This window comes from Sparus aurata, chromosome 10, assembly GCF_900880675.1.
Source record: "Sparus aurata chromosome 10, fSpaAur1.1, whole genome shotgun sequence".
Lineage (NCBI taxonomy): Eukaryota > Metazoa > Chordata > Actinopteri > Spariformes > Sparidae > Sparus > Sparus aurata.
The window spans coordinates 24,447,374-24,463,425 of NC_044196.1; the positions used below are offsets into that span (position 1 = coordinate 24,447,374).

General features: G+C 42.9%; 1 protein-coding gene across 2 annotated transcripts in view; it reads left to right on the plus strand.

Annotated features, from left to right (window-relative positions):
• The window catches only part of rce1a (Ras converting CAAX endopeptidase 1a), a 64,239-nt gene extending 48,868 nt beyond the window's left edge, over nucleotides 1-15,371 (plus strand). For both annotated transcript variants that reach the window (XM_030431913.1, XM_030431912.1), the window contains exon 8: nucleotides 7,314-15,371. In XM_030431913.1, the coding sequence (XP_030287773.1) occupies nucleotides 7,314-7,543 (230 nt within the window). In that variant the 3' untranslated portion in view covers nucleotides 7,544-15,371. The remainder of the gene's footprint in view (nucleotides 1-7,313) is intronic.
• The last annotated feature ends 681 nt before the right edge of the window (nucleotides 15,372-16,052 follow it).

A 16,052-nucleotide genomic window follows, 5' to 3' on the forward strand; every position in this document is an offset into this window, starting at 1 on the left:
GTCTGATGCAGGTATGGTTATGAACTACTGTGTTTTCCCATTTGTACACAAGGGAACCAGAGGAGTGTGATTGCAGCAGCCAGCCAGATTCAGAGCACCTGGGCCTAAAACTCCCATAGGTTAAAAGGCCAACTACCAGCGCCATGCGCTCTCTCTCATCTGGACTCATTTCAGCCAGCTCCTGCAGGCTTTTGCCTTTTGTTTGATTTCTGTTTTGTTTTACATCACAACACCTTACACCTCATTGTTCACTCATCCACAGTTAAACTGCTGACGTTACTGACTGACGCTGATGATTTGGTGAGAGTTTTTTTGTTTGCTAGTTGTTTAAGCTAATATCAGCTGGTCCAGATTAAACTCGGGTGTTGTCCTGTGTGTAGTTTTGTGGAGTGGTGCGGAGTTTTTCCCCTGTAGGCAGTAGCGTCATTCCCCTTTGGGTTTGTTGAGCTGGCTTTCTGTAGTGTTGTGGCGAACATGGGTGAACATGTCCGTGGTTTCGGGAGGGTTGCTGGCTTGCTAGTTGCTCTTCCTATCCAGCAGTCTCTAGTGCATAAGTACCCACCATAAGTAGCTGCATGAAGACTAGCGGGGAGTTTAATTAGTTGGAGGGGTGTTTAGATAGCAGGGAAAGCTCCAAACCGGGTGGAGGATTATTTCCTCTTTGTGCGCACAGGTAAACGTCGGGATGCCTGCCTGGTCCGGTTGTGTGCGCAAAGTTTGATGCTGGAACATGATAAAATGAAACATGAATTGGAAATTAAAAAGGAAATTGAAGTAGAGAGAATCCGCCAAGAATCGGAGAAAGCAATTCATTTGGCTAAGGTCAGAGAGGGCGTGTTATCTGGTGAGGATAAGGGCGGACGGGTGTCCAGGTCCTCTGTGTATCACTTTGATGTTAATAACTTGCGCTTGCTGCCAAAGTTTAACGAGAAGGATCCAGGCTAGAAATTGGCCTGATGCGGATTGTGCCCCTATGCTGCAGACTGTCCTCATAGGGAGAGAGCAAGAGGCTTACTCATCTTTGAGTGTTGAGGATCGCTCTAGCTACAATAAGATAAAATCTGCTGTGCTTAAGGCGTATGAGCTTGTGCCGGAGGCATATCGTCAGCGTTTTCGGTCATGGGGGACAAAAACTGGCCAAACTTGCGTGGAGTTTCCAGGAAATCTGTCAACTCCCTTTAAAAGGTGGTTAATGGCACTTGACGTCACTACTTTTGATGGTCTGTGTGACTTGGTGATTGTGGAGCAGTTTAAATACTGCGGAAAGTTACTACTGCTGCTGCTGCTGTGGTGACAGCTGATGAGTATGTGCTGCTCCATAAGAGCAATTTCAGAGAGCACCCTGTGGCTTGTGATTCTGGTTGGCGAGGAAATGGTTCTGATGTTTCGTTTGAAATGCATCCTTCAAAGAAAGTTGGTTTGAAAACTGACTTTAAAGCAGGTGGCAACTTTGACACTGTTGACATCTGTAACTACTGTCATGAGAAAGGACACTGGAAGGTAGACTGTGATCTGGATGTTTTGGCAGCTTTGTAGGAAGTGTTGTAAAAGTCCCGATAAAAATCCTGAGGGATACAGGGGCTTATGATTCCTGTATTGTTGACTCTGTTTTGCCTTTGTCTGGAGAGACAGATACTGGTGACTGTGTTCTCAGTTGTGGGATGGGGTTAAAGATTCTCCCTGTTCCTTTACATGAGATTATTTTTAATTGTGAACTGCACAATGGCAAGGTAGCTGTTGGGGTACGGCCAGCATTGCCTGTTGAAGGCGTACATTTTATTTTGGGCAACGGTCTGGCAGGTAGCAGGGTGTGGGCCGACACTCCTCCCTCACCTGTGGTCACATTTTGTCCATCTGATTTTGTGTCCTTGTGTGTGGTTACACGCTCTATGACTAAGTCAGATCCTAATGTGTCAACTGACGGTGTTGAGGTTTGGAGGTTCTCTCTCTGTCTGAGCTACCTTTGTCGTTGTCACGCAGTGAGGTAGTGCAGGAGCAACATAGCGATTCTTCTTTGAAAGAAACATTTGAGTGTGTTTTGCCTGCCTCTGAGATAAGTAATGCTGCAAACGGCTACTATTTGCATAATTACTTGTTCAGAAAGTGGGTTCCTGTTGGTGAAGATTGTGTCAAGAGTGATGTTTTCCAGATGGTGGTGCCAGTTAAGTTTCGCCCCCTTGTCTTGAAAGTGGCACATGACGAGGGTGGACACTTTGGTGTTCGGAAAACATACCTCAACGTCCTTAAACATTTCTTTTATCCACGTCTAAAAAGGGATGTGTCCTCATATATTAAAACCTGTCATGTGTGTCAGCTAACAGGAAAGCCGGATCAGGGTGTCAAGCCGGCGCCACTGCAGCCTATCCCAGTTGTGAGTGAACCATTTACACATCTCATTGTAGACTGTGTGGGTCCGTTGCCGGGGTCCACGTTGGGTTGCAAGTATCTGATGTGTTAGAGCAGGTATCCCGCTCTATACCCTATGAGGTTGATGGCAACAAAGTCTGTGGTGAAGGCATTATCGCAGTTCATTTCGATATTTGGGATTCCTGAAGTAGTCCAGAGTGACCAAGGTTCGAATTTTTCGTCTCACATGTTTGGCCAAGTGTTGAAGCTGTTGCACATTAAACAGAACCAATCATCAGCTTATCATGCGCAAAGCCAGGGTGCTTTGGAGCGCTTCCTTCAGACTCTTAAGTCTCTCTTGCGTGCGTACTGTACCGAATTAGACAAAGACTGGGAAGAGTAGCTTCCATGGCTGATGTTGGCCGCAAGGGAGGCAGTACAGGAAAGTACAGGCTTTAGCCCAAATGAATTGGTCTTTGGACATAACGTTCGTGGTCCCTTGGCAGTTCTGAAGGAGAACTGTGTTGATACTGAGCCACCAAGCAACCTGAGGGAGTATGTGAATGTGTTCAGACATCGTTTGTTTTTAGCTGGGTGTATGGCTCGGGAAAAGCTGTGTGTGTCCCAGAGTAAAATGAAAAAGTTGTATGACCGTTGTACAGAGCGACATGAGTTCAATCCAGGGGACCAGGTTCTTGCACTTACGCCTATTGATGGGTCGCCATTTCAGGCTAAGTATGCAGGTCCATACATACATCCATATTGTTGAGAGAATTTCGGATTTGAATTATGTTATAGCAACGCCAGGACGGAGAAAAACCAAATGTCTCTGCCATGTCAATCTCCTGAAACCTTACTGCGGGTGTGTAGTTGAGACTGATTTGGATCAGGATGTGAAGATGTTGTGTGCCCAGTTCTTGCTGTGACTTGGGAGGTTTTGGCGCAGGAGGGAAATGGAGTGCCGAAGCCTGATGAAAGCTGTATGGACGTCAGAATCGCTTTGCAACTTGGACAAGTTGCTATAGGGTGATGCCGTTTGGGTGGAAGAACGCCCCTGCGACATTTCAGCGTTTGATGAACCGTCTAGTGTCTGGTCTAAAAGGTTGTTCGGTTTACCTTGATGATTTGGTCATTTACAGTGATACCTGTCACTCGCATCTTCAGCGCATTCAGGCGCTGTTTGATCATTTGGCTTCAGCGCTGTTCATCATTAATTTGGCCAAATGTGAATTCGCTGTGTTTACAGTGACGTACCACGGCCGTATGGTGGTACAAGGTTGTGTTGCCTCAGTCCAGACCAAGGTTGTGGCCGTAGCTAAATATCCACAGCCTACAATAAAAAAGGAACTTTGAAGATTCTTGGGTTTAGTGGGTAACTATGGCAGTTTTTGTAAACACTTTTCCACTGTTATGTTTCCCCTCACTGAACTGCTCAAGGCCAAAGTGATGTTAGGTCGTCGGAATGCCAGCAAGCTTTTGATATTGTGTTCTTCTCCTGTAGTAGCTGCTCCTTGTTTTGATCAGCAGGTGCTGTCTTGCTCCAGAGTGATGACCAAGGGGTGGTGAGGCCAGTCAGTTTCTTCTCGAAGAAGTTTAATAATTACCAGCATAACTACTCTGCTATTGAGAAGGAGGCTTTGTCACTTATTTGGGCTTTACAACATTTCAACTTGTATGTAGGAGCAGGAGGACCAACTTTGGTTTACACGGACCACAATCCTCTGACCTTTTTGCATTCCCTTAGGTGTCCAAACCAGAGGCTGATGAGATGGTCATTGTTCCTTCAGGCTTAGGACCTCAGTATTGGGCATATTAAAGGAACAGAAAACATTATTGCGGATGCGTTGTCACGCACTCCACTGAACTGATAAGTCACTAGTGTGACCTGAGCTTAATATATGCCCTGTGGTCTTATTCACCTGTTCTTGCTGTGCCCGTCTTCTTAATTTGCTTCTCAGGTACTGGGGTTGCTGAGGATGGGTGGGGCAATTTACAAGTAGAGTATCCAGGAGAAGGGTTGTGTATTATTAGGGCCCGAGCAGGTAGACCTGCTAGGTCCCTATTGTGATTGGAAGGAAAGAAATTTTCTTCTCCAAGTTTGACTGCAGTTTTGGATGCCTGAACATACCCAAAAACTCACCAAATTTGGAATATACGTCACATCCAGTGAAAATTACGATCCTGCATTGTCACTGGGCGTGGTCGTGACCTGCGGGCTCTGTAGCGCCCCCTATTGTTCAGCCCCGCCTCCCACAAGTGCGTAGAAGAAAGAAATTCAATACGCAGATTCCTCATGACCAGACGCACAAAAAACACACCAAACTGCTCATAAGTGTAGAGGCTGTCTCCCCGAATAAATCTCAGCATCAATACTAAGTCGGTCATTTTGCTTTTGGCCGCCATTTTGAAATATTGCCAATCTTCGTACTTAAATTATCTCCTCCTACAGATGTAACACCACCGACTTCACAGTCACTCAGTATGATCCTCTGACCTTGAAGATGAAAAGTTATGGAAATCTTTATCCTACGTCATACCTGCTGGCCGTGGCGGTGCCCGCCATAAAAATCCTTCGTCATGAAGCATCGAGTCCTAATAACTTCTTCATACAATTTCCTATCTCGGCCAAATCTCTCTAGAGGGAGTCGTCATGAATAGATCTGTGCATCAATACTGTTTCATATCCATAGTGCCACCCACTGGACACAGGAAGTCGGACAAACATCATCCGATTGACATGACGTTCACTGCTTGTTTTCTCCCCGTCATGACATGCTTGTAACAGGTGAGCGCGCAGTCCGACAACACCGCAGCCCGACACGCGCGGACTGCGAGGGCCCGTTCATCACTGCTTGCAGTTTTAATTTTTGGTTTATTTTTATTAACTACACACTCCAAACACGCTAAATGTCACCAATCTCTCAACTCTCAATGTTGCTGTCCGACCGTCGTTGCCTGTCAATCATCTGCCTACGTCCCTCCCACAACTTCCTGTTCCTCAACAACCAAACTTGCTGCTTAGACACTTTCGTGACAAAAGCCTGTTTTTACCGTTTCTTCCTGCACCAGACACAAAGCAAACGTGACGGCAATGTTCGCGAAAAAGAGTGGCGGACATTATTTACTCTAGGTCCGGTTTTGGACGTGCCGATGCGTCTGGTCCGTCGCCTCAGGAGGTGGGCCGTGTAGCTAGCGGCTAGCAGCTAGCTGCTAGCTAGCGGCTAGCTAGACACGAACATCCACAGATTCCGATTCCACTTTGTTGTCCGCGCGTCTCCAGATCTCCTCAGACCCGAACAGACTCGGTCCGGACTCGTTTAATCTCATTAATCCACAGCAGTCAGTTTAGATTCACAGAACAGAACAGAACGGGACCGAACCGCCGGCAAAATCCCGGTCCAGCTCGCGCCGCTGCAGGTATAAGTCTGCTTGTTGGGGCGCTGTTTAGCTCAGTTGGTAAAGCGTGCATCCCATGTGCCGAGGCTCTGCAGCGGACCCAGGTTCGAATCCCAGCCTGGGTCCCTTTGCTGCATGTCACTCCCCCTCTCTCTCTCTCCCTGTTTCCTGTCATGTCTTCAGCTGTTCTATCAACAAAGCCATAAAAGGCCAAAAAATATATATATATTAAAAAGAAAAAGTCTGCTTGTTTCTTCAGGTATGTCGTGGGCTTGAGCTCTGCTGTGATTGGCTCTGGGTGCGCACGTGGCCACGGTGTGCAGTGATTGGCTCTGGTGCGCACGTGACTGTGGTGGCTCCGGTGGACAATGCTCAGCGGAATTTGTAAAGCATTTATGAAATAATTTATTCACGGTATCATTGCAGTCCAAGCAAATGCTTAGATGCATACCACTGAACCACGCAGCAGCCATGTTGAAAGTCTCAGGTCAGTGTGATCCTGATCCGCAGAGATATTTGACTAACAGAAACACACATACACACACACACACACACACACACACACACACACACACACACAGAGATTCCTTGCATTTATAGAGAGATACTTTACATTCATTACCATCCACTGCATCCATTCCCGTATTTGTCATGGCCTAGGAGCCGGGTTATGACACCTGTGGGAGCTGGGTGGATATGCGGTTGCATTGTAAAGTGTGTCCTTAATGAGGACTGTGTGGCGGTGGCAGGAGTCGAGCAGCTTTTCATTTGAGTTTTTTTGTTCCTTCACAACTGTCTCTACTACACTACTCTGTATGTGGACTTAATGGTTAATTAAATTGGTCGTGTTCCCTTGAGGTGCAGACACGGTCGCGTGACATATCTTGCACAATATCTTTGTTTGTTCGGAGTCAGACTCCTCAAAACCGAAGTGTTTCAACACCACAGAATTCGCTTTACCTTTCTTCCCGACCAAAGGCTGCATTTCTGCCATCTTCTCCTGTCTTCTTTGACATGTTTTTTCAAAACACACACTGGCAATATGCACCGGCGTGGCTGAAAGCGAAAATTTTCAGGCGGGGCAGGGCAGGGCGGAGTGCACAGGTGGAGATGGAAGGGTTCGCTGCATTTACCAGACAAGACACGGCATGTGGCAGAATGATTGTTTTATTATGATTATCTTGTTTTCATGATCGAGGAAAGCCAAAATCGAAATTGAAATTCAATTAATCGTCCAGCCCTACCCTTGATTAAGCAGACCTATTTTAGTTTCCAAACCCAAAGCCAACTTTAGTTCACAATGTTAGAATATAGTTTTCATCCAATCTACCACTTTGTCAGTTTCTAGTCAGTCCTTTGTTGCTATAATTTAAAACATGCTTCCAAGCAGTGGACCTATGTGACATAAGAGGCTCCTCTAACTGGTTCGTCATTAGTTTCTGTCAGACTCTTGCTACATGGTTATTACATGGTAACAATTGTCTGTATTAAGCTAAGACAGAACATCCTGTACCAAATGCTGTGTACTAGTCATGTTCATTTTCAGTGTTTCCTCTTCCTCTGTGTTGCAGGTCACCTGATGGGTCCAGTGCTTTGCCACTCCTTCTGTAACTACATGGGTTTCCCTGCCATCAGCACAGCTTTGGAGCATCCCCACCGTATCACCGTCCTCTCTTCCTACTTGCTGGGGGTCCTTCTCTTCCTCCTCTTCCTCTTTCCCTTTACTGACCCCTCCTACTATGGCCTCCCCACCCCAGTTTGCACCCTCACTTCCTCCCCCAGCTCACTCTGCCTCTCCTGATTCCTGCTCACACACACTTTTCTGCTGTTGTCATGTCACCTTCCACCGATAAACTGGTTGAGGGTGTTTTTTTGCCACGTTAGAGTTCAGGTCAGGTCCAGTTTGGACCCACAGCACTAACAGCCATGTTGGTCAAGGTGCCATGGAGAGGTTGGGAAATCTGTAGCCATATTCTATGGTCCATGGACCTTAGATATGTCAGTGCATTTCCATTACATTATTTCAGTAGATCAGCTGATGCTCTTATACAGAGTGACTTATTTTGAGTAGGCAGGGTTTCATGTTGACTGTCTGGTTCCAGGACAGTTTCTGTCATCTGTGGCTTACACGACCACCCTGAGGACATGGTTTAGTGTGGTTCTAACGCATAACAACAAGTCCTTCTAAGATACTCTTCCACTGATGGATCTCATCAATTTGTGATGAAGCATCATAATGTACCTTTTTGGTGTACTCATTTTCCACTCAGCCTGCATCATCTTTTTAAAGGATAGTTCTGGTTTATTACAACTCTGGGCTCATTTTCATAATTTTAACTTCTATCTGTAATTATAACCTAACCAAGTTATTGCAGAGATCTGGAAATTAAGTGACCTCACCAATTAGTATGGTCAGACAGACTTTATACAGACCACCAGATTAGTGAAAGAGAGAACACCCCAAATGGTCTGTTATGAATAATAGGCTGCATTTTATTTGCGTTTATTTGATGGAAGGATGAACTGTTTGTTCACATCCTGATCACCTGACTGTTTCTTGCCACTTTAACCAATGGAAATGACACCCCAAAATATGAATAAATAGAATCAGAGGTTTAGAGTTCTGCTACCTGATAGGTTTCCATATCAAGTATGGGGTCAGGTTTGGTTATTTATCAAATGTAACATGTTACATTAGCCTGGTAAGTTAATTATTACTAATAAACGAAGAAAAGAAAACTATAACTGGTATCTAGCTGCTCTATCAAACTAGAATAGCTAGATGGCATTGATACAGAACTCAATCAAGTTGAAAAAGAAAAGAATTATCCTCTGATTAGACGTGGAAATTGTTGCTTGCAGCATGTCGTATGGCTGCACTACATTGTGCTCTATAGAGGCTTGGAGAGATGTTGCTTCTTCTGTCTGGGATTGTTCAGTTTCAAACATCCCTGCGGTAGCTACACTGGGGTACAAGAATGTTATTGTGATGCTGAAATAGGAAAAATACATCTTTCAGCAAAATGGTCGCAGGAATGCAGTCTACATCTCATAGTTGTATGTTATGTTGTTGACTTGTTTTAACAGTGACATTTCAGCTGGACTTGTTTCTGTATTTAAATTCAGACACCAGGACTCTGCTGTTGAATAGAAACTTTCTGCTGCAATGGGTCAGTGTTTTATATGATATATTATTGGTTATTTATATACCTCTGCATGCGTCAGTGCTGGGAGCTTTGTTGTCAGTGGTAATCTAGAGCCTGTAGCCTCTTGTTTTTTGGGGCCTTTAACGATATTGAGGCATAGAAAGTCAGTTTATTTGCAATTATCCCCCTAATGTGGTTATCAAACACTATTGAAAAAGATCTGTAACAGAGGCAGGCTATTTACAGTTAAACAATAAAATTCACAGTGAAAAATAACATCAGTGCATAAACGGTAAACTTTACCGGGAATTTAGTCATTTCAAATTACCCTAAACATCTTTTACTACATTATAGTCTCTTAAAAAGTTTTCATATTGGGTAACATATACTCCAATACCAATGATAGGCCAATATCCTTTACCTTGTGTGTCAATTTCAGTGAGTAGAAAGCGTCATTTCATATACCTAATATAAAAATTGTTATTAAACAGAAGTGTCTAAGGAATAAGAAATCTTTTTTCTGATCCTGCAGCTGGCAGGCTCAGACCACGTGCAAGCCACAAACAATGGTTTCTTTTTTAACAACTTCTGCGTCTCTTTCAAACTTGCCGCAGACTGAACGATGTTCAAAGCTGCTTGACAGATGGATGGAAAGATATTACCAAGCCAAAAGCTTTAACTTCAACTCACGTCATAGCATTGAGCCTGAAGGGTTGTTGTGTTCACATCACAGCCGAGCTGGAGGCGATACTGTTGACTACTGAAATTGACCTGGGAACAAATCCTGATGAGTTACATGCACAAATAAACACAGAGGCCAGATGTCAGCGGGTGATGGTGGGTTTTTTGGCCAGTGTGAAAGGGTAGAACACCGCAACTCCAGAGTTTAAGTTTGTGTTGCCTGAAGCATCTACATTTGTGTCCTTAAACAGAGTATGTTTTGGTCTTCAAGCTGGAGATTGTTGTATGTTGCCAGCTTCTAGCTATTTTTGAGGATCTTTTATGTTGAGGTTCTAAAATGGCATCTAAGCTTTGTTTCACATGCCAGTGATTAATAGTTTTATTATTTCCAACACATTCATTCTGAGCACATCATGCTGGAGCTTGAAGCCTCTCAACTAGTCACTATTAAAATTTGATTCTGTAATTTCTAAGGCTGCCTCTTGCATAGTGTATCTACAGATATAAAAGGTATGATTTGGTTGTATGTTGCTTTGTCTAGATCATTTTTTAAGATCTGAAAACACTTGGCACAGAATATACTGCCATGGCAAGTTGTTTTGATTGGGGTTATGGTTAAATTCAATTAAATTTTGGAATTTCCGTTCTGTTTACTGAGTCAATAGGTGACTTCAGATTTGTTATGATGCTGATGGTTCTTAAAGGTTGTTATTTTATGTTTTATGAGGCAGAAAATGCATTTGACACTTTGTTAGGCCTCGAGGATACACACAATGGCCCTCATTTATCATTCGAACGTACGGCAGAAAACTGTGCGTACGACCATTTCCACGCAAACTTCGGCATTTATCAATTTGGACGTGAGTGAAAGCTACGATCAGATCTCACGTCAGGTCTGAGCTTGTGTACGCAAATCTGAGTCTGTGGATTTGCGGTGCAGCACAGCAAAATCTGGCTGAGTCTGAAAATAACAAACCTCAGCTGTCATTAAGCATAAGCAGTCACATATTTAGAACAGATCAAACCGGATTCTTGAAATGAATACAACAAAATGAAAGAATTTAACCAAAAAACGTTTTCACTGATACCACTTTTTGTAAAATAAAATATGACAACTAATTAACGGAATACCTAATAACCCCGCTGGCAAACCTGCTACAGAGCAAGAACGGAGATTTAATAGTGCGCACACACGCACACGGGTCACAGTGGAGCGCTGCTTCGGGTTGCTGAAGGGCAGGTGGCTCTGTCTCGGACCAGCAGGGGGAACGCTGCTGTATACCCCAGAGAAAGTGTGCCATATTATTCTGGCCTGTTGTGCTGTGCCGACGCTGCCAGGATGCCGATCTCCATCTCGGAAAAGTTTCTCTTCTTGCCAGTGTTTCTTCTCTCCATGTTTGACCTCAGTGGGCGAGGCCTCCGAACCAGGCACCTTTAATCGCGTAACATGTTAATGACGATCGAATTCAGCCGCCGCATTTATCAAGACCCGATCATTCGTACGCTGGGATTGGTCAGATACGAATGTTTCATAAATCACACGTGTGTCCTCTCGTAGGACCAGTTCTGCGCTCAGATCTGCACCTGTTTTCACGCAAGATTGATAAATGAGGACCAGTGTGTTTTGATGAGCAGAACTGAATGAACACCCCTTAGGTAGAAAAATCAAAAGGAGCCCTTTAATACAGAAAACAACATCTAGTTTACTGTTAAAGCAGGAGAGCATGCGATAAATCAGACTGATTTTATGAACCTATCACTGGAGAACGAGGGACAATCGAATAAATAAAAACACACAAAGTGGACAAATCTTCTTTATTTCACCTTATCTGGGATATTCTATTTGTGTGTTCATCATATTAACATTCAAAGAAAAGAAAAAAAGTATTGTAGTGTAAGCTGCCTGGAAAATTTTAAGTTATGCACCAGCTTTAAATCAAGATTGCACAACAAAGTACCTCTGCAAGATGCAGTGTGATGGGCCATTATTAAGTACAGTTTAGTTTATCACTTGGACATTAATTTCCAGCTTCACTTCCAGATAAGTGGTTTAGATGATTCTGTTAAAATTGGCGGTGGCTTTACCAGTCCTTAGCAGTGTAGTTTTTCATTAGAATTCATCTTTAGCAGTGAGGAATGATATTCAGAACTACCAACTTAAGTCGTAAAAAAGGTTTTTACGTCAGTGAGCTGTCACTTTTGTTCATAAGCAACAAGTTGAGACGTTCACTGTATTTTGCACTAGGTCTCAGCTTGTTATATTTCTTGTTTCTAAAGATGATATCAGGGTTCACCATTGGCCTTTTCTTTGAAAAATCTCATTTAAGCTTGCTTATCCAGTGATCAACACATCCAGTCAGTGCCGCTGTTGTGAATTGAACTGCAAAACTAGACTATCATTTCTTCGTCAGACGATTGACTGACTAGTTAAAGGTATACTATGCTGACTCCCAGGAGTATGGGCCCTTCAGCAACCCGAAGCAGCGCTCCACTGTGACTGCAGAAATCCTCAACTCTGACTGCAGTTTCTTATTTTCTTAGTTTTTTTCCTTGTTCAGGACATTCTGGTCTTTAACCTCTGAGCAGTGTTGTGTAGCCCCCAACCAATGATGTGTGCAGTGTGAGGTTGGCATTCTGAAAAAATTAAGTGACCAGGTTACATAGCCGCGTCCGTCTCTCTCCTCTTCCATCGGGCCATCATGAAGAGCTGCACGTCTGTGTGTCTTTTTGACTAAGGGCAGGGCTGAGTCACAGGTGCACACACACACACACACACACACACACACACACACACACACACACAAACCCAGGCAGAGAACACATAAAAAAAGCAGACAGGATTACAGAATAAGTTTAGTATTGGTGCGCACGCTGTTAAAAGTGGGTGCACAAGCTGGACCATGTGTAGAGGGTGTAAGTAATGTCTTTTTAAAATCAAATTGGAACCTCAGATATAACCTCAAGAGATTTGGATTATGTCAAATGGGCTGTATGGAGCCTTTTTACATTTTTCAGGCTGTTTTTGTTAAAGTTTTAAAATGTCCCCAGCTACTTTAGTTGTTCATGAGAATGCTGCAACAATTTTGTGCTGTGTAGCTTCAGAACTATTATGTGGACTTTCTATGGGCACAGGTAGATAATGACTGAGTGTTTTTTAATATTTTGGGCAAACTTGTCCTTGAAGACGAGGTGTGGGCGTTTCTCTAAACGCTGCTCCTTCTTTTCATTCACTCGCTAGCTTGCTGAACCCCTGCTCTGCCTTTGTCCGTCTTGCCTGTTGAGGAGGTGACGACATTGAATAATGTGTTTACAAACGACAACCTATATATCCTGCATAGTAGGTCTCTAATTGCTCACTCCAGGTGTTGAAGTTATTTTAGCTTCAAGTTGGTGATATTTGAGGTGCTTCTGAGAGTGACAAGAACTCAAAAAAGTAAAAAAAACAAAAAAAAAAACACTATAAGCTATACTCAAACTGTGAATACAAATCTGGCTGCTTCGGCCTTTAGCAATACATCCTATATACTGGAACATTTTGGATCCATTTTATATGACTGAGCAAGTGAGCAGTAGATTCTGATGGCCGTGTAAATTCCGTATTTTGGCCAGTTAAATTATCTTTGCAAGTCATGTTTTCAGTTTGCAAACCCTTAGGAGGTGGTGAAGTCAGACAGGTTGAACTATTGTGAAAAGACTTGTACCTTACATACCTGAAGCTACCAGCAGTGGACGTCAGAGCTCTTTGTCTGAGGCAGAGCTGCTGTTGACTCACTGAGAACCTCTCCACTCTGTTCATCAGCCTCTGACATCCATCATCAGTTAGTGGAAAACCAATTTGCTCTCACTTATTTTTCTTATAGCTTCTACACAGTTATCCCCAATAGATGAAATTGATGCAGTGGGGAGGAGCCAGGTGGTGAAACCCCTTTCTGATGTTAGTTCCTCACTGGGAAGTTGGAGTTCCTTTAGCCTCCAGGGCTGTTCTCTCAGAGCTTCTCCATGTGCTGGCTGTAAATCAGCAGCATTTTCATCACTCTTCTTTAAATTCAGAAGCTTCTGTTATTGTCCACGATCAGTCTTTAAAAATATCCTAAGCTGTTCAACAATTGTCTGTAACAGCTTATCTCAAGATTGAATTCTATTCACATATTCAGCGGATTGAAACATTTTAAGCAGCTGCATGTCCAGTCATTGGTTTCACTGGAGAGTTTTTGTGACCTTATGTGATAAATGTTGAAAACCTGATATTGCCCGATTTTTAAAGCCACTCTGTGTAGATTTTACATTTGTGTAATATATAGCGTCTTTCATATTTTTTCCTGCCCTGTATAGTATATTCATTGATGGAAAATTGAGGCTGCTCCAGACTTTGCAGGACTTTGTCCTCTCGTTTAACTAAATTGTTTAAAGTGTTGTAAACTGATAGTAAGCGGCTATAACATGTATTATTATTATTATTATTATTATTATTATTATTATTATTATTATTATTATTATGTAGTGGATGTTCCCTACACAAGGTGGCTTTAAATTTTAAATATCCATTTTAGAAATGTCCCCAAACCTGCCAAGCCATAGGCTATTGGTGCAAAATACACAGTATGTGTTTTCCTTCCTATAAAGGAAGTCAATTCCTGCAGAATTAGGAGACACATTTCTTTCTTTATCCCGCTCAGAAATACTTAAAAATGTAAGATAAATTGACTTTTTAAGTCAAATCCCATGTTGCCAGCTATCCTGTGTCAAGCTTCATATAAACTGCTGTTGGGGGCGTTTTCTGTAACCGATTCTTTTCTGGTTACTAAAGGCACATGGCAAGGTTGACTGCTCTGTATTTCTGTTTATCAATTGAGCCTTCTTTTTTGTAAAAGGAGTTTAAAAGTGCAATATGTAAAAACTGTCCATGCTGTCCAGTATTCATACTCAAAACAAATGGGGGACAGCATATCACAGCATTGATCAGAGTAACTGCTGCCAGCCGTATCTGCTTAGTTAGCCGTGCAATTAGCAGCTCGCCAAACAAGGGGGGAATTGGCGTTTACGTTGCATATACAGGAGCTTTGGACCGACCAGGCCAGGGCTAGCTGGTTAGCGTGCTAACTTCAGTAGACATCTATCTTCACATTACATAGATCAAACTGTTAATCCTTCACATTTTGCCAATCCTTTTGGTATTTTTTATGTTTTCAACAGAAATTCATGTGTATGGCAACTTTAAAGTCAGATTGTATTGCATTGCTTCACTGCACACAGAGAGGACGCTCTCTAGATATTCTAAACAAACAGGCTGTCCATCAGAATGCTTTGCCTTTGCCTGATTTTGAGCCTCTGGCACTGTCCTTTAATTTTAAACACAATGGGGGTGAAACACTAGTTTTGCCTGTACTGCTGTTGAAAGAAAACATGTTTTATTTGTTCCCATTGTCCTCAGCCAACAATGACACATCAGTATTTGCTGTTGAAAATGCAGAACCTGCACATCTGTAATGATGTGTAGAAAAATCAACAGAGACTGCAGAGTCTATTTTTGCTAAGCTTTAGCAGCTCCATTATTTTAAAATACAACACCCAGAGGAAGAATAATTTAAAATGTGCATTTTCATAACTTGTGAAATATGAATATGAGACAGTGAGTGAAACAGAACTCCACAGATGTTTATATTGAGCACTATATTTTGTAATCAGATCTATTTTGGTGACAGTAACAGAGTGTACAAATATGTGCAAATATGACAATCTTTTACAGAAATTTTGAAATCACTGCAAATGATCTATTTGTAAATAAATGTCATTTTCTACATCGCTCAGTGTCTGTGATGTCATTGATGCTTCAGTTACTGATCTGTCATCCTCTTTCTCATCCTGACCCATTGTTCCTTTATGTTATTTATTTATGACATGTTTTAAGATACACTAAATCATTTTCTTATAGATATAGCAGACACAGCTCAGCCTTGGTACATTCTACAATACGGTAATTTTCGGTGCACTAGGTTAGTTTTGTGGTGTTTAAGGTGGGAGGAATCCCATTGTCCAAAACAATCACATTGATGCTACACAGACACAGGAAATAGCAGCTTTTAAGAGTGAATAATTCCTAACTCTACAACTACTCTAGACTCTACTGGCCTCTCTCCTGTCTCAAGAGTCCTGATTGGTTGTACAACCATAACCACACCCCAGATCCTGCAAAGATAAAACTACTGGAAATGTGGGTTGAGTGCTCGTATGAAGGGCTCGCAGAGAGGGCGTTACATATGTAAAAGGGGAGCTGGGCAGTGGCACCAGAGAGAGTGAGGCTTCCACTCAATCCTCCTAGAATGCTGTCATCAGCTGGACAGGTGTGTCTTCCTGAAAGATAAACACAGACAAATGCTGTGTCTCAGTTCAGGGTCTGCATCCTTCGAAACACCTGGCCTTTGGGTCTTGAAGGCGAGTCCTTCAGAGAGACCTTCAAAGGCCACGTCAACCGTTGTTAAATGG